This window comes from Saccopteryx leptura, chromosome 1, assembly GCF_036850995.1.
Source record: "Saccopteryx leptura isolate mSacLep1 chromosome 1, mSacLep1_pri_phased_curated, whole genome shotgun sequence".
Lineage (NCBI taxonomy): Eukaryota > Metazoa > Chordata > Mammalia > Chiroptera > Emballonuridae > Saccopteryx > Saccopteryx leptura.
Window position 1 is genome coordinate 391499431 of NC_089503.1, and position 22140 is coordinate 391521570.

At 55.8% G+C, this 22140-nt stretch overlaps 2 protein-coding genes across 5 annotated transcripts; both read right to left on the reverse strand.

The window, feature by feature from the left end:
* Positions 1-22: 22 nt before the first annotated feature.
* On the reverse strand, positions 23-3805 carry C1H6orf136 (chromosome 1 C6orf136 homolog). 2 transcript variants are annotated; one of them, XM_066359925.1, is made up of 6 exons: positions 3619-3805; positions 2092-2493; positions 1436-1524; positions 1032-1232; positions 397-466; positions 23-315 (listed from the first exon to the last, which is right to left on the reverse strand). In XM_066359925.1, exons 1-6 carry the CDS (start codon positions 3688-3690, stop codon positions 202-204), a joined length of 948 nt encoding a protein of 315 aa, XP_066216022.1. In that variant the 5' UTR covers positions 3691-3805; the 3' UTR covers positions 23-201. The 2 variants fall into 2 exon arrangements, with proteins under 2 accessions (XP_066216022.1, XP_066216021.1); XM_066359924.1 differs by lacking the exon at positions 3619-3805 and adding an exon at positions 2764-3249.
* Positions 3806-4103: 298 nt separating this feature from the next.
* Positions 4104-21734, reverse strand: ATAT1 (alpha tubulin acetyltransferase 1). Of its 3 annotated transcripts, XM_066359930.1 has the most exons (13): positions 21621-21734; positions 21104-21164; positions 20922-21013; positions 20602-20662; positions 19255-19368; positions 18957-19058; positions 9453-9498; positions 9264-9332; positions 7814-7885; positions 7421-7664; positions 4842-4921; positions 4713-4755; positions 4104-4398 (listed from the first exon to the last, which is right to left on the reverse strand). In XM_066359930.1, exons 1-13 carry the CDS (start codon positions 21725-21727, stop codon positions 4221-4223), a joined length of 1269 nt encoding a protein of 422 aa, XP_066216027.1. In that variant the 5' UTR covers positions 21728-21734; the 3' UTR covers positions 4104-4220. The 3 variants fall into 3 exon arrangements, with proteins under 3 accessions (XP_066216027.1, XP_066216028.1, XP_066216029.1); XM_066359931.1 differs by lacking the exons at positions 4104-4398; positions 4713-4755; positions 4842-4921 and adding an exon at positions 5824-6933; XM_066359932.1 differs by lacking the exons at positions 4104-4398; positions 4713-4755; positions 4842-4921; positions 9264-9332 and adding an exon at positions 5824-6933.
* Between the last annotated feature and the right edge of the window lie 406 nt (positions 21735-22140).

Consider the following 22140-nt stretch of genomic DNA (forward strand, 5'->3'; position numbering starts at 1 on the left):
GAAAGTGACGTGAAATTTGATCTCCTATTTCCACTTAGACTTTATTATTTACAAGTTAAATTACACAGCAGCTTTCCACAGCATGAGATGGAAAGGAAGAAGGGAAGGAAGGAAGGAGAGAAGAGGGGAGCACCGGCCGTCTCCCCCTCCCCTCTTGTGCGCAGCCAAGTCCTCAGTGCTGCCCCGACCCCGGCCCCGGGGTCAGGCCTTGGGACACAGGTGGACCGCAGGCTCTGGCTCCGACAGCCCCAGAGTCACCAGGGCTCCCACCAGCAGCTTCTTCACGGGCGTCGGGGGCGAGTGTGAAGGCATCAGCTGCAGGGAGGAAGGTCAGGCCGTTAGCAGGAGGGGCGCCCCTTCGCCCCACGCCCTCCAGCCCCGGGACTCCGGACTCACTTTGTCCAGGTGATGGCGACAAATGAGGCCGCTGGAATTCAGGTAGAAGGTGGAGTAGGCGTCATAGGTCCTGGTGACGGAAGAGAGGCTTGCTCACTACGCAAGGAAGGGCTGTTCCAAGGTTTATCTCAAAGCCTGTCTGCACTAGCGGGTCCTTAACTGCGCTACACGTCAGGTCATCTGGGGAGCTCTGGAAGCCCTGGCGCCCGGGTTGCGCCTGCCCCGGTTAAATCGGAACGTCTGGCGCCGTAGACCCCACTGTGCAGTGAGGTTTGTGAACCACCGGTTTGGGGCGAGCCCAGTGATTTCCTGGGGTTCTACTTCGCCAGAAACTTACCAAGTACTTTCTCTAAGGTGGTGAGGCTCCACTCAAGGCAGGAATTTTCATGTGTTCAACAAGTATTTGAACACCTACCAGGTGCCGGGTGATGTACACCAAGAAGCGGAGTTCAGATTCTAATGTGCTCAGAATCCCTACGTTTGTTACATTAAAGGAGGCGAAAACAAGGTCCCTGCACTCAGGGAGCCTGCAGTCAAGCCAGGTGGATGAAGGATTATCTGGGAGACTGACCCTCAGTCCCAAAAGGGCACAATGAGGCGTGGGGTCGCGGCCAGGGCCCTCCCTCCCTCCTCACCGGTAAAGCTCCTCCTTGTCGCGCTTGTAGAACCGCAGGAAGAGCATGTGGATGGGCAGCCCCACGAGCCGCCAGCGGGCCTGCAGGGTCCAGTTCTCGGGGTGGCGGGTCAGCTGCAGAACCTCCAGCCGAAGCTGTGCAAAGTAGTTCCAGGCCAGGAAGCGGCAGAGGGTCAGGGCGAGGACATACCAGGTGCGGCCCCTGTGAGGGAGGAAGAACTCTCACCAGGGCAGAGTCGGAAAGCCAGACTGGCCTGTCCGAGTGGGGGACACGGAGTGGGGGAGGCATGCAGAGAGGCCGCCTGGCACCTCCTCTCGTGAACAAGTAGACAGAGTCAGGTGCCGGTGGGGAGGCTGGGGGGCCCTTCCCCGCCCCACCCCCCCTGCCTATGCCTGGGCTCTCACCTGGTGCGAATGTTCAGGATCTCATTAATGAACTCCACATCCGAGGAGTAGAGAGAGTAGTCGTGGGAGTGAAGGAAGAGTCGGGGCAGCTAGGAGGAACCGGAAGGCATCAGCCCCGGGGAGAAAGGAGGAGCCTGCTTCTCAGAGCCTCCCAGCCCCCACCTAGGAGAAAGGTCCTCTCCCGGCCAGGGTCACTCTCCTTAACCCACACTGAGGACCACCTTTCCCTCGGAAACGCCTGGAACCTTCCTGTGCTTGCCTAATGGTTCCAGGAAAGAATCCAGTTGGTTAACCCTCTGTTTCCAAGTGTTCTCTGCACTCCTTCCCACTGTGGAGGAAGGTCACCGGCCGGTGGTGGCCAGTAGACAGAGCATCGACCTGGGGCGCTGAGGTCCCAGGTGCCAAACCCGAGGTCGTCAGCTTCATCCAGCTTGAGCACAGGCTCACAGCTCGAGTGCGGGATCACTGACATGATCCCAAGGTGGCTAGCTTGGGCAAGGGGTCAGTGGCTCAGCCGGAGCCCCCAGGGCCAAGGCACATATGAGAAAGCAATCAATGAACAACTGTGGTGCCTCAACTATGGGTTGATGCTTCTCATCTCTCTCTTCCTGTCTATCTCTCTTGCAAAAACAAACAAAGACAAAAGGCTGCCTCACCTCTTGTCTCAGTCTCTCATGCATGACGGCCAGGTGCTCCTCCATACTCGGATCTCCTGTGGGAGCGGCAGGGGAAGGGCGGGCCGTCCCGGGGGCTTGGAAAGATAACAGAGCCCCAGGATAGGGGCAGGAGGGTCCCTCAAACAGGCTCCTAAGCCCATCCAGGCAGCCACTGTGCAACTCAGGTCCTGGTCCCTCCTCCCCCTTTCCAGGAGGGAGAGCCACCCATGGCGAGCTGAGGGCCTGGACCTGAGGGAGAGGTAGTGGGGGCCGTCGGGGAAGCAGTCTGCAGGGAGGGCTTGGGGGTGGGGGAGACCAGGGAAGAGGAGAAGGCGGGGAAGTGGGAGTCGTGGAGACGGGCCACAGCGGTGGGAACGGCAGGGCCCGTGGAGAAAGCTGGTCCTAAGGAGGAAGAACAAAAGGGGAGAAGATAAGAATCCAGCTGCCTAATAACGGAGCTTCATCCAAACTGCTCATTAACCCCTTCCAATCCCCGCTGCTCCTCCTGACGGAAGAGATCTAACTGCTACAGGAAAGGGGATGGGGCCCCTGCATCTCCTGGAGGAAACTTCTCTAGGACAAGCAGCTCCCCCAAACGTCCGCAAGTACATGTACATTTAAGATTCCCATACTTCGGGGGGCCAGTTCCACCTCTGAGAGCAAGGATCGTACCCACGTTTGAAGGAACAAACGAACGGATAACAGGTTTGATACTGCACTGTGGATGCAATGATGGACGGGGCCCGAACAACTCCACAGGTCAGTGCACTGAAAATGAGGCTGATGTTGAACTGGGAAGAAGAAACCCAACCGGAACGCGAGACGTCTGAGCGCCCGTCCGCCGGGAAGCCTTGGGCAGGCGCATCCCCTATGCCTCAGTTTCCCACCCATGTCCTCGTACGGCGGGCACGCCGCCGCCGCACCGAGTTTACTGCGGGAACTGTGTGAAATCATCACCGCGAAACTGCGCGGCCCGGAACGTGGGAGACGAACGTCAGCCATCGCTTGGGGTCCCCGACGGCCCAGTCCCGTGAAGCAGGTCCTCCCCGCCGCGGGACTGCGAGGAGGCGGCGGAGGTCCCCCGGCTTCCCCGGGACGGCGAGTGGGGAGACCGTCCCGGACGTGCCCCCGGGCGGGAAGCCTGCCTTCCCGCCGGGGCCGCTACCTGGTGCGCGGGCCGCTGGGCCGTCCGGCCGGCCCGGGAGCCGCCGGCGCCGCCGCACCTCTCCGCCCCCTGCCCTTCAAGTCACCTCCGGGCGCAGGAAACCGCGGGGACGCGGGCCACGTGCGGGCGCGCCCCGCGGCCCCACCCCGGCCCCGGGAGGACGGGCGCCGCGCCGCCGGGGCTGGCAGGGCCGCGCCCCCGGCCCACACGCCCCCGGCCCCTACGCGCCGCCCGGCAGCGCGGCCGCGGCGCTGGGACGTCACGCGCCTGCGCGGAGCGGCCGCCCCGCCCCTCGCGCCGGCCCCGAGGAGGGTCTCTCCCCGCCCCTCGCCGCCCGCCCGCCGCCGCGCCCGGCCTCTCACCTGGGGGCGAGCCTGGTAGGCGCGGAGGCAGGTCCCGAGCCGCCGGGCCGCCCCCCTGCCGGGCCGGTACATGGTTGTCCGGGAGCGGATCGGGCGCCTCCCGCCGCGGCCGCCGGCCTCCTCGCGGGTGAGCGCGCCCGGGAGCCGGCTCCGTGAAGGGGAAAGGCGGGGGGGCCGGGCTCGGGGAGGGCGCGGGGCGTGCGCGCCTGCGCAGTGCGGCGCGTTCCCGCGAGGCGGCCCTGCGCCCAGCGCTCGTGCGCCGGCGGGCCGAGGCTGCCCCGGGCGCTTGCGCAGTCCGTTAGCGGCCGCGAGCCCCGCTCTCTGCCCTGCGGCGCTTGCGCAGCCCAGAGCAGGGCGAGGAGCGGGCTGCCCGGGTGCATTGAGTGGGGCGCGCGTGAAACAAAAAAGTCGAGTTTCTCAGTAGCTCTGCGATAAAAAATACTTTATTGCTCTGGTTAAAATCAGATACAAATGACTTGGCACTGCTAAGAAAACCTGTTGAATGGATGAATGAATGAACGAACGAATCTATGATGGGGGCGGACTCAGGCTGCCTCCCGTCATGGGAGAATACTGCCTTGGAAGGGGTGTCGGGGCTGCAGTCACCAAGGCCTGGTGCTGCGACCTTCCTGCAAGTTTCGAATGAACCTGGCGTTGAACATGTCCCCAGCCACTGCCCAGTACGGGGCCGGTGAGGCCTGGGCCTGCGGAGGATCTGTGTGCGTGGGTTCCTCCCCACACCCGTCCTGCGACAAGACCCGCTCCTCCTCGCTGGCAGACCTGGGAGGCAGGAGGGGGACGGAGAGCGGGTTACCCAGGCCCTGAAGTGAGAGTGAAGCTCAGACTCGGAGGGTCGTCTGGTACAGGACACTGGTGTGGGATGAGGCGGAAGCGCTGGTGCTCTGTCCAAACCTGACACCCCTCAGTGCCAAAGGGAAGCACCCGAGGTGAACTCGTGGGAAGAGGCTTGAAGGATGTTAGGTGGGAGGTGCTGGGGGAGGAGCTAGCGTCCAGCTGGGAGAAAAAGGAGCCCCAGAGTGATGTTAGGAAAGGAGACACGGGCTGGGGGGCTGGGAGGGGAGGTCAGGCCTCACCTAGTCTCTGTTTCCTGTCCCCCCTGCCTCCATTCTTGGCTGCCTGTGGAAATACCGGGCATGTGTGCGTGGGAAGGCTGGAGCAGTATGGCCTGCCTGATGTGAGGGTCAAGACGAATGAATACTTACCTGTGCTGGGGGCTGCGGGATTCAACCCCCCATGGCGGCTGTAGGAGCAGCTCTGGGCTACCAGCCCTGGGGGAGTCCCCCTGTAGAAGAAATGGGAGGTGATGGGGAAGAGGCCACAGGACGAGAGATGAGTATGGAGGAGTATGGGTATGGACGGGTCAGAGGAGAGGGACAGAAGGACCAGTACAGGAGCGCCGAGAGGGGTAATTATCCTTCCTGGTGGTGGTGGTGGGGGGTTAGTCTAAGCTGAACCCCAGAAAAGGGGAGGGAGCGCATTTTATACCCCCAAGATTTTCTGGAAGAATCCTGATTTGTTGCTTTACTATTTATAGTTGGAGTCACCTGTTACAAGGAAGGCTAAATGTGATGCAAATCATCTCACAAAAACAAGACTTACAAATAGGCAAAACCAATTTGTTGGACCAGGGGCCCTGATGTTTGGTTTAGAAAACACGGTTTAATTACAGGGAGTGGCAAAGCTGATTTAGTGGGGAAGGGAGGGGGGCCTTTGGAGAGGTGATAGACCGTGTAGGGACACTCAACAGGGTGAGGGTCTGTCTCCCCCGTGGGTCTAGTGGGGGAGAAGGCAGGAAGTCAGAGTGGAAAGAGGAGTGCAGGGAGCAATGAGGGGATCGTTACAGGGACACAGTTAGTGGATCCCAGAGATGTTGTAAGTCTTGACATCTCAGCAAGGGCTGGCCTGGGTACAAGTCCCGGGGAGGGCGGGAGGTTTCTCCAGGGAGGGGGGGAGTGGCCAGAAACCTACACAGAGGGACCCAGCAACTGTGCGAGAGGAGACAATCAGCCGAAGACCCAGCAGTGGAGACGGGGAAGGGTGGACGCCAGACCCTGCCAGGCGAGCTCTGCGGAGCTCAGCAGCGGGGAAGGGAGACAGGAAAGAGTGACACACAAACGAGGCTGAGACCTTCGGCTGGTTTTCTGAGGTGTTTCTTTCATTGAAAACGTCCATTTAAAAAACACAAAGGAATTCACACTTTATTCAGACAACACTGAGAGGAACAAATAGGGAGGACGGGAGATCCTGCTCCCGCGGACTTGGGGGACACAGCGGGGTTACTTGACCTAACACACACTCAGAGGGCAAGGAGCGGGAAGGATGTTCTATATCCTGGGTGTGAGGCAGGGAAAAGGTTCTTGCTATGCAGCAAAGAAGAAAGGAAGGTCAGAGGGGAGTTCTCCAGTCACCTTAAGACAATGTCAACAACAGGACAGGAATATATCAGCATCTAGCTACTGGGGAGGGACAGATCTGGGAGAACAGATCCTTGAGACTCGGGCTTATCTTCGGGAACATGGCCAAGAACGACCCCAGGATGCTTGCTGGGACCTACTGGCCAAGAAGGAGAGTCTCTCACAGAACCTGGGTCTGGGGAAACAGTGGTGTCTTAAAAAGTATGGTCAGTCTTTAGAGCTCCAAGTCAGACATCAGCTCGGTTTCCCTGACACACACAAAACATGTAAGGAAGAGCTCCGCCGCGTTGAGTGGGTCCCTATAAGGAGCTGTCCGTCCCTGTCCTAACTGGACGGCTCCGGAGCAAAGCTCACTGGCTGGCATCGGCAGGCTGAACGGTAAGTGTAGTAGGTAGACGAGGCAGTATTAGGGCCACCAGTAGACACTGTAGAGTGACTATGGGATTTATTTCATGGACAAGATTCCTTAAAAGGCTTCCTGGGCAGTGGAGACCTTGGACCTTCCACGGTGTTCTAGAGTCTGACAGCAAGCCAAAGTGTGCTTCTCCAGATAATTAGCACGAGCCGTGCCACCAAGGCGTAGGGCAGCCGGCCAGGCTGTCTGTGGGAGACTGTTCAGAGACCAAGTTTGGAGAGGAGGGGTGCTTTCTAGGACAAGAAAGCTACAAAGCATTAGGTCATCTGGGACCTTGACAATCTAGTTGCCCAAGAAAGGGAAAGGGCCCTAAGGGCTCTGTGAGGTTCCACTGGGTCCTGGCGGGTGCACTGGACGAGCAGGTCTGGGGGTCTCGGGGAGGGGTCTCTGCCCATCCAAGTCCTGCCAGGGAGGGGGGCATTAGCTGTCTGTCAGTATCGACTCTCATCAGAGCGGGGAAGGGAGCTGTGGAGGGTGTCATGGACAGGAGGGAGGGAGAGGGAAAGGGGGGAGAGAAAAACAGAAGTCAGAGGTGAAGAGGCGAGGGGGAGAAATACAAGAGATGCCTAGTGTCTGCAATGCTTGGCGGGCCCTGCCACATGGGGCACTGACATGGGCCAGCGGCTCCCCAGACTCTCAGAGACACTGCCCCTTCCGGGCCAGTGCCACACCAACATCTCCCCCAACTCAGAGGCTCCGTTCCCGCCACCCGTGGATCTGGCCTCTGCCTCCCTTCATCCCACTATCACTGCAGAACGGGGGTTCCCACACTCCCCGTGAAGTCCTCCTCTGCTCGCCCACTGTCATCCGTCTATTTCCAGACCACTCCCACAAACATCTCCCAATCCAGTCTGCAGGGCGCCTGTCCCACCACTTCCCGTCTGGACCCGAACTGCCCTTGGCCAGTTCTGACACTGGCGGCGCAGGCTGCCTGCCCCTCCATCCCCGTTACCTGGTGCGTCGACGCTGGGCTGGGCTGCCCGCGGGCTCGGCCGCCAGCAGCAGGCGGGCCGTGGGGTGCGGGGGGCAGAGGCGCAGGGAGCGCAGCAGCTCCTGCTCCTGCACGAAGGGGCGGAGGGGGCCCCGCTCGGGCGAGTTCCCCAGGCTGCTGGAGCGCGGGGGCGGGTGCGCCGGGGGCGTGGCTCGGCGAGGGGCCCGGTTCAGGGGCCAGGGAGGCTCCACGGCTACCTTCAGGACTGGGGGGGACGGACACAGGGAGAGGGGAGACAGCGGTGACAGCAGGACCAGGGCCGAGAAGAGAGCAGTCAGGGCCTGCAGAGGGAACGAGCCCTTCCTGCCCCTGAGTTAGGGCGCCCCGTGGCCAGACCCCCAAACCCGGGCTTACATTCCCGGTCGCTGGAGGAGTACGGCTTGATGTCTCCCTCCGCTCTCTTGGGCGGCAGCTTCCTCGCAGGGGCTGGCAGGGGAGAGGACAGGCCAGGTGAGCGCGAGGGGACACGCTCTGCACCCTCCTCCCGGCCTCCCCACGCCCCCAAACCTCTGCTGCCCCCACACCTCTGCTGCCCGACACCACGCTCCTCCTGGAGGAGGAAAAGAGCTCGGCCCCATCGCCGGAGCAGCTCCGCGGCGACACCAACACCCAGAAGAGAGCTGGGGGGACGCAGGGGCACTTTGAGGAGAGCCAGAAGGAGGAGGCCGAATGCAGAGTCGCAGGAGAAGATGGGGGAGACTCTGGGGCCTGGGAGGTGCAGGAAGAGGGCGGCCAGGGGAGGCGAGCTCTTACTGTCAGCGGGTGCTGTCAGGCCCCCCCGGGGTTCTGGGGCAGTGCAATGGTCCCAGCCAGGCCCACGAGGACCCCAGGTCCCTCTAGATGAGACGGACAAAGTCCTCGGTTAATCAGGAATTGCTTTAGAGGGGTCAGGAGAGGCTGGGCTGGGGCGGAACCTTTCCTTCCGGTGCAAAGATGGGGAGAGATGGAAGTTTTGTTTGGATAGAAAGAGGAAGAAGAGGAGGCATGTGGAAAGTTCTCAGAGTCAACGGGAAGCTAACGTCTTGTCCAAAGCTCTGCCGGGGGCCGGACTTCTCTCCGTGCTCCCCGTTTCCCTCTCAAGAGGCTCTCCATCAGAGTGGCAAACGCGCCTAAGCTAAGTCCGTGGTGGCCCCTGGGGACCTGCGTCCTCCCGGCCCTCCCTCCCTCCCTCGCACAGTGTTCGGGGTGCAGGGGTGGCAGCTGGGAGCCCCAGAACTGGCTGAAGCTGCTAACTGGGCCCTGACTGTCCTCTGCGTGACCGTGGCTCCCCCTGCTGGCCCTGGGGGAGATGGAGCAGCCCCAGCAGCGCAGGAGGCCCCTCTGGGCAGGTCTGCTGGGCAGGGCTTCCCCACATCTGGGAGGCCCTGTGGAAGGAGAGGGGCTGGGACCAGCAGGGAGCCCGTGGATGAGGACCACGGGACCGGCCGCACTTCCCAGCTCCGGTTTCTCCAGGTCAGAGTCATTACTTGGTTGGAAATGTTACAAATTCTGTGCATTATCTTCTAAAACTAACATTTAAACTTTGGGCCATGCATGTCCCTCTTCTATGACGGGACGTGGAGGGGCTGACCGCACTCGCCTGTCCCTCACTGGCTGACAAAAAACCGGAGAGGTGTACAAAGGAACGTGACTCCGGTCTCCCCTATGGAAGCAAGACACTCTCAACATTAACTGTCTAACAGGCTCCCAGTAAGCTGGCTCAGTTAAAAGTCTTGACAATTTCAGTGCACCGAGCTCCCGGGCTGGTAAAGGCTAATCGGTGGCCCTCACGGCCCGCAGCTCCGCCTGCCCCGTGCGGCTTTACCGGCGGGCGTGGGGTCGGCCGCAGCAGCGCGCGAGTGTCGAGTCGCCCTCAGAGAAGGAGCAGGGGGCCCTGTGAGGAAGGAAGAGGGGGTGCCCCTCAATAAGGGGCCCGGTGGGGACCAGGAATCCTCCTCTTTCCTTTCCCTCACCCCAACTACTGGACCGGCCCTCACACAGTGAGAAAACTTACGGTGCTGATGGGCAAAGAAGCCTTCGAAGATCACAAAGTTGTTCACCTAGGAGACAAAGAGCACAAGACAGCTGTCTGGCCGGCGGCCCAGAGCACAGGTGGGTCCAGGACCCCGTGCTGGGAAAACCAGGGTGGGGGGAGCACAGGCCGGCCCCCCAGGTGCTCGTAAGTCAGACACTCAGACCCTGACGAGCGGGACCCAGGGTTGACACGGAGCTGCTAAGGACCTCAAAGAGCCACGATTGTGAAAAAGAAGAACAGAGTATGGGGGGGGGGGGCTCACACTCCCTGAGTTCAATACGACAAAGCCATGGTAATCAAACATGTGGCAGAGGCCGAGGGACAGATACAGACACAAGCGGGACGCACAGGTTCCAGAAATAAACCCCTGTGTCTGCTCAATCGATTTCAACAAGGGTGCCAAGAGCATTCAACGGGGAAAGCACAGTCTCTTCAACAGAGGTGCCTGGGCAACAGAAATCCACCTGGGAACCATGACTCTGAGACTCTCGTTCACACCAAAGACGACAAAAAAGAAGAAAACACCTAAAAATGGACCTAAGAGTTAAAACTATGAACTGAGAAGGAAACATGGAGGGAAATTATGACTTTGGATTAGACAATAATTTCTTAAATATGACACCAAAAGCATAAACAAAGGAAAAAAATAAATAGGACTTCACTACAAGTAAAATCTTTTATGATTCAAAAGACACTATTAAGCCTGACCAGGTGGTGGTGCAGTGGATAGAGCGTCAGACTGGGATGCTGAGGACCCAGGTTCAAGACCCTGAGGTCGCCAGCTTGAGCGCAGGCTTATCTGGCTTGAGCAAAAAGCTCACCAGCTTGGACCCAAGGTCACTGACTTGAGCAGAGGGTCAGTCGGTCTGCTGAAGGCCCGCGGTCAAGGCACATATGAGAAAGCAATCAATGAACTAAGGTGTCGCAATGCGCAACGAGAAACTAATGATTGATGCTTCTCATCTCTCTGTTCCCGTCTGTCTGTCCCTGTCTATTCCTCTCTCTGACTCTCTGTATCTGTAAAAAAAAAATTTTTTTTTTAATTAAAAGATACTATTAAGCCTGACCAGGTGGTGGTGCAGCGGTTAGAGCATCAACCTGGGATGATGCTGAGGACACAGGTTTGAAACCCTGGGGTTGCTGGTTTGAGCGCGGGATCACAGACATAACCCCATGGTCGCTGGCTTGAGCAAGGGGTCACTGGCTTAGCTGGAGTCCCCTAGTCAAGGCACGTATGAGAGAGCAATCAAAAACTAAGGTGCCGCCTGACCAGGCGGTGGCACAATGGATAGAGCATCGGACTGGGATGCAGAGGACCCAGGTTCAAGACCCCGAGGTCGCCAGCTTGAGCGCGGGCTCATCTGGTTTGAGCAAAAGCCCACCAGCTTGGACCCAAGGTTGCTGGCTCCAGCAAGGGGTTACTTGGTCTGCTGTAGCCCCACAGTCAAGGCACATATGAGAGAGCAATCAATGAACAACTAAGGTGTCACAACGAAAAACTGATGATTGATGCTTCTCATCTCTCTCCGTTCCTGTCTGTCTGTCCCTCTCTCTGACTCACTCTCTGTCTCTGTAAAAAAATTAAAAAATTAAAAAAAAAACTAAGGTGCCCCTGACCAGGTGGTAGCACAGTGGATAGCGCGTCGGACTGGGATACGGAGGACCCAGGTTCGAGACCCCCAGGTCACCAGCTTGAGCACGGGCTCATCTGCTTGAGCATAAAGCTCACCAGCTTGGACCCAAGGTCACTAGCTCAAGCAAGGGGTTACTCGGTCTGCTGTAGCCCCATGGTCAAGGCACATATGAGAAAGAAATCAATGAACAACTAAGGTGTCACAACAAAAAAATGATGATTGATGCTTCTCATCTCTCTCCGTTCCTGTCTTTTCTGTCCCTATCTATCCCTCTCTCTGACTCTCTCTCTGTCTCTGTAAAAAATAAAAACAAACAAAAAACTAAGGTGCCACAACTACGAGTTGATGCTTCTCATCTCTCCTGTCTGTCCGTCCCTGTCTCTCTCTCTTCCTCTAAAAAAACCCAAAAGACAAAAAACAACACTATCAAGAAAATGACTGAACTGGAATGCTGAGGCTGCTGGTTCCAAATCCTGGACTTGCCGGGTCAAGGTACATATGAGAAGCAAGCAATGAACAACTAAAGTGAGCAACTATGAGCTGATACTTCTTGTTCCCCCTCCCCTGTACAATCAAGCAATCAATAAAAAAAATCTTTTAAAAAAATGAAAGACAACCCACAAACAACAAAATATTTGCAAATCATATATCCGATAAGGATGCTATATCTAGAATATATAAAGAACTCTTACAACTCAAGAGGAAAGAGCACAACTTAAAAACGGGCGCGGGGTCCTGGCCGGATAGCTCGGTTGGCTAGAGCATCATCTGGAAGAGCAGAGGTTATCGGCTTGATCCCTGATCAGGGCACAGAAGGAACAGATTGATGTCCCTGGCTCTCTCTCTCTCTCTCAAATCAATAAAATAAACATTAAAAATGGGTATAAGACTTGGATAAACATTTCTCTAAAAGAAGATAAATGGCCAGTAAACCCCTGAAAAGATGCTCGACATCATCCGTCATTATGGAGACACGAATCAAAACCACAGAGAGAGCCTGACCTGTGGTGGCGCAGCGGATAAAGCATCGACCTGGAAATGCTGAGATCGCCGGTTCGAAGCCCTGGGCTTGCCTGGTCAAGACACATGTGGGAGTTGATGCTTCCAGCTCCTCCCCCCTTCTCTCTCTCTGTTTCTCTCTCTCCTCTCTAAAAATGAATAAAATAAAATAAAAAAAAACAACAAAAAAAAACACAAAGAGATACTACTTCATACCCTCTAGGATGATGGTGATGACTTTTCAATGTTATTTATTTATTTTTCTTACAGAGACAGAGAGAGAGAGTCAGAGAGAGGGATAGATAGGGACAGACAGGAACAGAGATATGCGAAGCATCAATCGTTAGTTTTTCGTTGCGACACCTTAGTTGTTCATTGATTGCTTTCTCATATGTGCCTTGACCGCGGGCCTTCAGCAGACCAAGTAACCCCTTGCTCGAGCCAGCGACCTTGGGTTCAAGCTGGTGAGCTTTGCTCAAACCAGATGAGCCCGCGCTCAAGCTGGCGACCTCGGGGTCTCGAACCTGGGTCCTCCGCATCCCAGTCTGACGTTCTATCCACTGCGCCACCGCCTGGTCAGGCTGTTATTTTTTAAACTCAATATTTTAAAATGGATTTTTAGAGAGAGGAAATGAGACAGAGAGAGAGAGAAAGAAACATCAATTTGTTGTGCCACTAATTCACGCCATCATTGGCTGACTCCTGTGTGTCCCCTGACGAGGTATCAAACCCGCAACCTCAGCATGCTGGGATGATGCTCTAACCAACTGAGCTACCTGGCCAGGACCTGATTATCATTATTTTCCTTTTTTGACAGAGACAGAGAGAGGGACAGATAGAGACAGATAGGAAGGGAGAGATGAGAAGCATCAATTCTTCATTGCAGTTCCTTAGTTCATTGACTGCTTTCTCACATGTGCCTTGACTGGGGGGCTACAGCACAGCCAGTGACCCCTTGCTCAAGCCAGTGACCTTGGAGTCATGTCCATGATCCCATGCTCAAGCTAGTGACCCCATGCTCGAGCCAGAAGAGCCCGTGCTCAAGCCGGTGACCTCGGGGTTTCAAACCTGGGTCATCCATGTCCCAGCCCGACACTCTATCCACTGTGCCACCGCCTGGTCAGGCTGATTGTTATTTTTTATAAAGGGAAATAACAAATGTTGGTGAGGCAGTTGAGAAAATAAACACCTGTCCGTTGCTGGTGGAGATGTAAAATGTAGTCATTAGAAAAATAGCTTCAGTTGTTCAGTCCTTCAAAAACGTAAAGATTAAAAAAAAAAAAAAGTAAAGAATTACCACATGACCAGCAATTCCACTCTTAGGTATATACCCAAGAACCAAAAATACCAGTGCAAACAAAATCTTTTTTGTGTGTGTGACAGAGAGTCAGAGAGAGGGACAGACGGACAGAGGAAGGGAGAGAGATGAGAAACATAAATTCTTTGTTACAGCTCCTTAGTTGTTCATTGATTGCTTTCTCATATGTGCCTTGACTGGGGGGCTACAGCAGACCGAGTGACCCCTTGCTCAAGCCAGTGACCTTGGGCTCAAGTTGGTGAGCCTTGCTTAAACCAGATGAGCCTGAGCTCAAGCTGGCGCCCTCGGGGTCTTGATCCTGGGTCCTCTACATCCCAGTCCAATGCTCCATCCACTGTGCCACCACCTGGTCAGGTGCAAACAAAATCTTCTCTACAGTATTCGTGATAGGCAATGGAGGCCCTGCTCTCTGCTGCCTCCTAGTGGAAAATACTGTATCTGTGGGAGGACACTCAGGAAAGGCTGTCCAGCTCCTGCCCAGACCCTGCCGTGAGGAGCGCCACCTGGCCCTCACCCTCCCCTACGCATGCCCAGCACTCCAGCCACACCACACTGCTTGCAGAGACCCAACAGGGAGGGCAATACCTCTCTGACTGCTCGTGCTGGTTCTTCCACATGAGAAACACTCTGGGCCCTGGCCGGTTGGCTCAGAGGTAGAGCGTCGGCCCGGCGAGTGCAAGTCCCGGGTTTGATTCCCAGCCAGGGCACACAGGAGAAGCGCCCATCTGCTTCTCCACCCCTCCCCCTCTCCTTCCTCTCTGTCTCTCTCTTCCCCTCCCGCAGCCGAGGCTCCATTGGAGCAGTTTCCCCAGGCACTGAGAATGGCTCCATGGCCTCCACCTCAGGTGCCAGAATGGCTCTGGTTGCAGTGGAGCAACGCCCCAGATGGTCAGAGCACCGCCCCCTGGTGGGCATGCCGGGTGGATCCTGGTTGGGCACATGCGGGAGTCTGTCTCTGCCTCCCCACTCCTCGCTTTAGAAAATTACAAAAAAAAAAAAAGAAAGAACCACTCTGACCCTCCCACTTCTGTCTCCTGGCAAACACTCACCTTTCAATATTAAATATACATCATACCCTCCTTTACCCAACCAAGGTAGCAGGCACCACCGTGTCCTTAGGACACCTCTTGGTCAAATCACTGTCCATGCTCCTCTCCCAAGAGCCCCGCCCAGGCCCCGCCCACCCACTCAATGACACCCCTTCAGCAACTCTCCCCACCTGCTCTGACATCATCAGATTTTTCACTATGAAGTCATTCCTTTTTTTTTTAAGCAGAAGAGAATGTGTGAGAAATAGAGAGATAGAGATGAAGAGAGAGAGATGAGAAGCATCAATTCTTTGTTGTGGCTCCTTAGTTGTTTATTAATTGCTTTCTTTTTTTTTTTTTTAAGAGTACTTTATTTTTTGTTTGTTTTTATTTTTATTTTTTACAGAGAGAGGGATAGACAGGGACAGACAGACAGAAACACAGAGAGATGAGAAGCATCAATCATAAGTTTTTCGTTGTGGCACTTTAGTTGTTCATTGATTGCTTTCTCATATGTGCCTTGACCGTGGGGCTACAGCAGACTGAGTGACCCCTTGCTCAAGCCAGCAACCTTGGGTCCAAGCTGGTGAACTTTGCTCAAACCAGATAAACCCACGCTCAAGCTGGTGACCTTGGGGTCTTGAACCTGGGTCCTCTGCATCCCAGTCCGACGCTCTATCCACTGTGCCACCGCCTGGACAGGCTGATTGCTTTCTCACACATGCTTTGACCAGGAGACTCCAGCTGAGCCAGCAACCCTTTGCTCAAGCCAGTGATCTTGGGCTCAAACCAGCCACCATAGGGTCATGTCTATTGATCCTATGCTGAAGACAGTGACCCGGCACCCAAGTTGGTGAACCTGCACTCAAGCCAGATGAGCCACGCTTAAGCTGGTGACCTTGGGGTTTCAAACCTGGGTCCTCTGTGTCCCAGTCCAAGGCTCTATCCACTGCACCACCGCCTGGTCAGGCAAAATCAACCTTCTCTTGATCCACTTCCCTCTCCAGCTTTTGCTCTGTTTCTCTATCTCCCTTTATAAAGCAACATGTTAAAAAGTGGCCTGTTCTTTCTTTTATTTTTATTCTTTTTTTTTTAATTTATTTATTCATTTTTAGAGAGGGAGAGAGAGAGACAGAGAGAGAGAAGGGGGGAGGAGCTGGAAGCATCAACTCCCATATGTGCCTTGACCAGGCAAGCCCAGGGTTTCGAACCGGTGACCTCACCATTTCCAGGTCGATGCTTTATCCACTGCACCACCACAGGTCAGGCCTATTTTTATTCTTGATGTCTCTAGCTGCTAGTTTCTCAGATTCCTGAACCCACTCCCTCTCCAGACCTCCACCTACCACTGTACCAAAATAGCTCGTCAGGGTCACCTACATCCAACGGTCACTTCCCAGGCCTCTTCTTGACTCACTGATCAACACCATTGGAATTGGTAAGCCATTCCTCCTTACTGGACATACTTTCTTTCTTTTTTTAGAGAGAGACAGGAAGGGGGAAAGGAGCAGCAGGAAGCATCATTTCATAGTAGTTGCTTCTCATATGTGCCTTGACTGGGCATGCCCAGGGATTCGAACCTGCAACCTCAGAATTTTGGGTTGAGGACTTATCCACTGCGCCACCACATGTCAGGCTCTGGACACATTTTCCTTACCGGCCTCCAGGTCAATGTATTTATAAGTTTCATCTGCCTCACTAGTTACTCCTTGGTCATGCTTGCTGGTTCTTCCTCTCCTCCCTGACTTTTTTTTTTTACAGAGACAGAGACAGAGAGAGAGACAGATAGGGACAGACAGACAGGAACGGAGAGAGATGAGAAGCATCAATCATCAGTTTTTCGTTGCGACACCTTAGTTGTTCATTGATTGCTTTCTCATATGTGCCTTGACCGAGGGGCTTCAGCAGACCGAGTGACCCCTTGCTCAAGCCAGCGACCTTGGGCTCAAGCTGGTTAGCCTTGCTCAAACCAGATGAGCCTGTGCTCAAGCTGGCGACCTCAGGGTCTCGAACCTGGGTCCTCCGCATCCCAGTCCGACACTCTATCCACTGCGCCACCGCCCAGTCAGGCTCCGACTTCTTAAAAGCGTGCCCGAGGAGGCCCTGGCCGGTTGGCTCAGCGGTAGAGCGTCGGCCTAGCGTGCGGAGGACCCGGGTTCGATTCCCGGCCAGGGCACACAGGAGAAGCGCCCATTTGCTTCTCCACCCCTCCGCCGCGCTTTCCTCTCTGTCTCTCTCTTCCCCTCCCGCAGCCAAGGCTCCATTGGAGCAAACATGGCCCGGGCGCTGGGGATGGCTCTGTGGCCGCTGCCTCAGGCGCTAGAGTGGCTCTGGTCGCAACATGGCGACGCCCAGGATGGGCAGAGCATCGCCCCCTGGTGGGCAGAGCGTCGCCCCTGGTGGGCGTGCCGGGTGGATCCCGGTCGGGCGCATGCGGGAGTCTGTCTGACTGTCTCTCCCTGTTTCCAGCTTCAGAAAAATGAAAAAAAAAAAAAAAAAAAAGCGTGCCCGAGGACTCACGTCCCTGGACCACTTCTCTGTTACCCCCAGGTGACGTCATCGTGTCTCACTGCTTTCAGAACCCTATCTATGCTGAACTCTCCACCCCAAACCCCTCCTCTGAACAGGTACATACCCCAACTGTCTACTCAACCTGGACCTTTACAGACATCTCCAAGTAACATATTCAAAATGGAGTCCTATTTCCCTCAAAACTGCTCCACCCATCACCTCAGTTAATGTAACTCCATCCTTCCAACTTCTCAGGCCAACAACTTGGTGGTCCTCCTAAACTCCTTCCCTCTCTCTCCACCAAGGATCTATCAGGGAATCTCACTTGATTTAACATCATAATATTTAATTTTTTTTTTAAGTGAGAGGAGGAGAGAGAGACAGACTCCCCCATGCTCCCTGACTGGGATCCAGCCGGCAACCCTTGCCTGGGGCCGATGCACAAATCAGCTGAGCCACCCTCAACGCCTCAGGCTGCCGCTCGGACCAACTGAGCTCCTGGCCGCTGGAAGGGAAGAGAAAGAGAAGAGGGACAAGGAGGGGGAGAGGATCCGATGGCCCCTTCTCATGCGTGCCCTGACTGGGGATCGAGCCCAGGACTTCCGCACGCCAGGCCAACACTCTATCCACGGAAATAATGTAAGTTATTTATTCTTTCTCTGCGGACCGGTACCAAATGGCCCACGGACCGGTACCGGTCCTCGGCCCGGGAGTTGGGGACCACTGCCTTACCTTCAGATATTGCTTGGTTGTTCTTCTCACCTCCTTTTTTTTTTTTTAATTTTTTTAAAAATTTTATTTATTCATTTTAGAGAGGAGAGACAGAGAGAGAGAGAGAAGGTGAGGAGGAGCTGGAAGCATCAACTCCCATATGTGCCTTGACCAGGCAAGCCCAGGGTTTCGAACCAGCAACCTCAGCATTTCTAGGTTGATGGTTTATCCACTGCGCCACCACAGGTCAGGCTCACCTCCTTTAACTTAAGGCTCAATTGACACTTCTTCAGTGAGGCCCTCCCTGCCCATCCCACTGAAACTTCCAAACCCCTCCCACCCCCACCCCCACCACAGCACTCCCTTGATTACCAAGTTTATCTCAACTGAAATATACATTCCACCGGGACAGAAACTCTCATCTGTTTTGTCGAGTCAAGTACTCCTAGTGCCCGGAACAGCGCCAGGGGGTCCATAAATACTTGTTGAGTGAAGAGACAGCATTAGTGACATTGTACTGCACTTACTTACAAACCAAACCCCATTGTGGACCCAAGCTCCCTGAGGACAGGGAGTCAGGGAATGGCGTAGTATTCTGGGCCCTTAGGGAATATTGGTTGAGTAAGTAATGGCCCGTGTAAAGACAAGAAGGTGGAAATGAGCTGGTGATGTCTGGTACAGAAATCTAGTCTTAGCCATACACAACGGCCGTGATGAGGGATCAACACGGATGAGAGGAAACAGCTGCAGAATGAGGCATGGTACAAATTAAAAAAAAAAAGCCCTTAGTTGTATAAAGTGAACCCAATACGCCTGACCAGGTGGTGGCGCAGTGGATAGAGCGTCAGACTGGGATGCGGAAGGACCCAGGTTCAAGACCCCGAGGTCGCCAGCTTGAGCGTGGGCTCATCTGGTTTGAGCAAAAATTCACCAGCTTGGACCCAAGGTCGCTGGCTCAAGCAAGGGGTTTACTCAGTCTGCTGAAGGCCCGCGGTCAAGGCACATACGAGAAAGCAATTAATGAACAACTAAAGTGTCGCAATGCGCAACGAAAAACTAATGATTGATGCTTCTCATCTCTCTCCGTTCCTGTCTGTCCCTGTCTATCCCTCACTCTTGACTCTCTGTCTCTGTAAAAAAATAAAATAAATAAAAATAATTTAAAGTGAACCCTATACAAGGGGGAATAAGGAGTGCTGGGAAGGTGCCGATTCTCTGCCCTAATGAATAAATCAGTTTCCTGTGAGTGCTCAGTGGGGAGGGGCCCTCTGAAACCGCTAACCTGTGGGACTGTGGTCTCCAGGCTGTAGTGTTTGTTCAGGAACTTCAGCAGCTTCTGGGAGGGTCGGTCGATGGCCAGTTGGTGTGGCTCAACTCGCTCCTTCTGCAGGGAACAGGAGACCCAGGGTAGCAGACGGTGCAGAGAGAACATGTCAACAGAACTCTGCAGCCTGGGCAGGGAACAGGAGGACCGGGGACACGGGCTGGGGGCGGGGGGGGAGGCAGAAGCTCTGGTAGGGCTCAGGGCAAAGGGGCCTCTGCTCTCCCTCCGGACAGACGGAGGGAGACAGGAGCGGCACCTGCAGCATGTGCTGGAAGAGCTCTCGTCCGTGGCCGTGGCGCTGAACTGACTCGTGGATGTAGAAGTCCAGGATGCAGAGCGGCTCCACCTCATTGTGAGCCTCACGGTCGTCCTGAGAGGTCAAGAACGACAAGTGCCGCGTTCCCATGTAGAAGATGCGCCTTTCCCCGAGAAGTTTGGGGTCTAAACACTGGGTGCGTCTTATACAGTGGTTGTGGATTCTTTTTACTTGCATTTCCCGCTTTTTTTGCGCTTGTTTTTGCGCTCATTGTTGAAGACAGTGATTCGTCATCAGACACAGGTGAGGACAAGTTAATGGATGGGAGTTCTGACAGTGATGAGGACTTGTATGAATTTTTTTTTTTTTTTTTTTCATTTTTCTGAAGCTGGAAACAGGGAGAGACAGTCAGACAGACTCCCGCATGTGCCCGACCGGGATCCACCCGGCACGCCCACCAGGGCGTCGCCATGTTGCGACCAGAGCCACTCTAGCGCCTGAGGCAGAGGCCACAGAGCCATCCCCAGCGCCCGGGCCATCTTTGCTCCAATGGAGCCTCGGCTGCGGGAGGGGAAGAGAGAGACAGAGAGGAAAGCGCGGCGGAGGGGTGGAGAAGCAAATGGGCGCTTCTCCTGTGTGCCCTGGCCAGGAATCGAACCCGGGTCCTCCGCACGCTAGGCCGACACTCTACCGCTGAGCCAACCGGCCAGGGCGAGGACTTGTATGAATTTAATGATGAATAAAACCTGAGTTCAGCCCTGGCCGGTTGGCTCAGTGGTGGAGCGTCGGCCTGGCGTGCAGGAGTCCCGGGTTCGATTCCCGGCCAGGGCACACAGGAGAGGCGCCCATCTGCTTCTCCACCCCTCCCCCTCTCCTTCCTCTCTGTCTCTTTCTTCCCCTCCCACAGCCAAGGCTCCATTGGAGTAAAGTTGGCCCGGGCGCTGGGGATGGCTCTGTGGCCTCTGCCTCAGGCGCTAGAATGACTCTGGTTGCAACAGAGCGACGCCCCAGATGGGCAGAGCATCACCCCCTGGTGGGCGTGCCGGGTGGATCCCGGTCCGGCACATGCGGGAGTCTGACTGCCTCCTATTTCCTACTTCATAAAAATACAAAAACAAAAACAAAAAAAAAAACAAAAAAAACCCACAACGCCCCCCCCCCCCAAGTTCAATAACTTTATGGAATACATTTTTTTCCCCAAATTTCAGGCCCTCAAAATTAAGGTGCATCTTATACATGGGGAAATGCGGTATGTAGGACCAAGACATGGTTGCCACTTCCCAAACTTCAGCCCTTTTGTTTTCCGGAATCAAGGCCTATCAACTCTCAGCTTCCAAGAGCACTCACCAGCACAAAGAGTTTCTTGTATCCAACTTTGAGGAAACCAATAATAGCTCCTTTTCCAGCCCTACAGGATGGGAAAAAGTCATGAACAAGATAGTAGCAGTTCTCAGACGGGCAGAGTCAAAGGGGAGTGGGGCTGGGGAGGAGGGGAGAAGGGAAAGAGGGGAGGAGGGGAGGAGGGGAGGAGGAGAGGAGGGGAGGAGGGGAGGAGAAGAGGAGGGGAGGAGGGGAGGAGGGGAGGAGGAGAGGAGGGGAGGAAGGGAGGTAGGGAGAAAGGCTGGGAACAGGAGCAAGCACAGCCCGGAAGAGCATTTGGCACTCACGGTCGGGCAGAAGTGTCTTTGAGCACATACATAACGTGGCGGTTACTCTGCATCCGCGACGCGCTGGTGATGGGTGCAGGAAGGTGCTGGGCCTGCCAGGGGGAGGGACACAGACTGTGCAGGCCCCTTCCGGAGGATCCAGGCCGCCCTCATCTCCAGGTCCCCAGAGGTGTCCCCCATACCTTGGCAGAAGCCTTGCCCAGTTCATCGACAATGGTCATAATCTGCTGCTGCACGTCGACACTGTGGGAAGACAGGAGATAAGAGTCAAATAGAGTCGCCGAGTGAGGGCTCTAAGCAATCACTCCCGGAGAACCTGGACACCACCGTAACTCGGGTTCAGCACGTAGCTCTCCGACTTTACCTTGGAGTCTTCCAACCCGATTCTCCCCTCCACCCTCTGGAGCGCCAACTTTAGCTACACCTGCTTCCAATGCTCCACGCTGCCTCCTCCCTCGAGGTACCGGTGGGGAAGCAGGGAGACCCGGACCGGGTCAACCAATCAATTCCTTTGATATCTGGCCAAGGGGTGAAATGTCCTAGATTTCAGCCCGCTAAGTGTAGGGTCAAAGGTCACCAACAGGTCGAGCCAGGACCTCAAAAGGAGGGTCACTCGTCAGAGAAGGGGGGCGTGGTGCCTGGACCAGGTTTCTAGAGGGACCGGGAGAGAAGGGCCTCGGGGCGGGTACGAGATGTCACCGGGCTAGCGTTGTGGTTCCGGGTCGGCGGGCCGGGGGCCGCAGGTGCTGGTCCAGCACCGTGATGCGCTCCGGGAGCAGGGCGTCCACATCGAACGGGAACTCCATGGCCCATTGTGCGCGAGGCCCCGCCCTCGCGACGTCACTTCCTCCCGCCCCGCCCCCGGAGCCTCCACCTCCCGGGTCGCTGGGCGGGGCCTCGCGAAGACATCGCCCCCCGTGGCCACGGGCCTGCCGGGAGACCCCTGCTCTCCTGCCCGCCCAGTCCGACTGTCCCTTAGCAACGCCGCTGACCCCCACTCCCAAGGCAGTGGCTGCCCAGCAGCTCACCAGGGCCCCTTCCTTTGGCCGAGTGTCCTCACCAACCCGCTAGCCTTACTGTACAGTTGCGTGGGGCGCACTGGGGGACACCGCCCCCGGGAGTGGGGCCCACAAACCTGATGGAGACAGAATGGCACAGCTGCCATTCCAGGAGGCTTCTGGTCCCAAAAGCCACTATTTGGCACTGGCCGGTGGGCTCA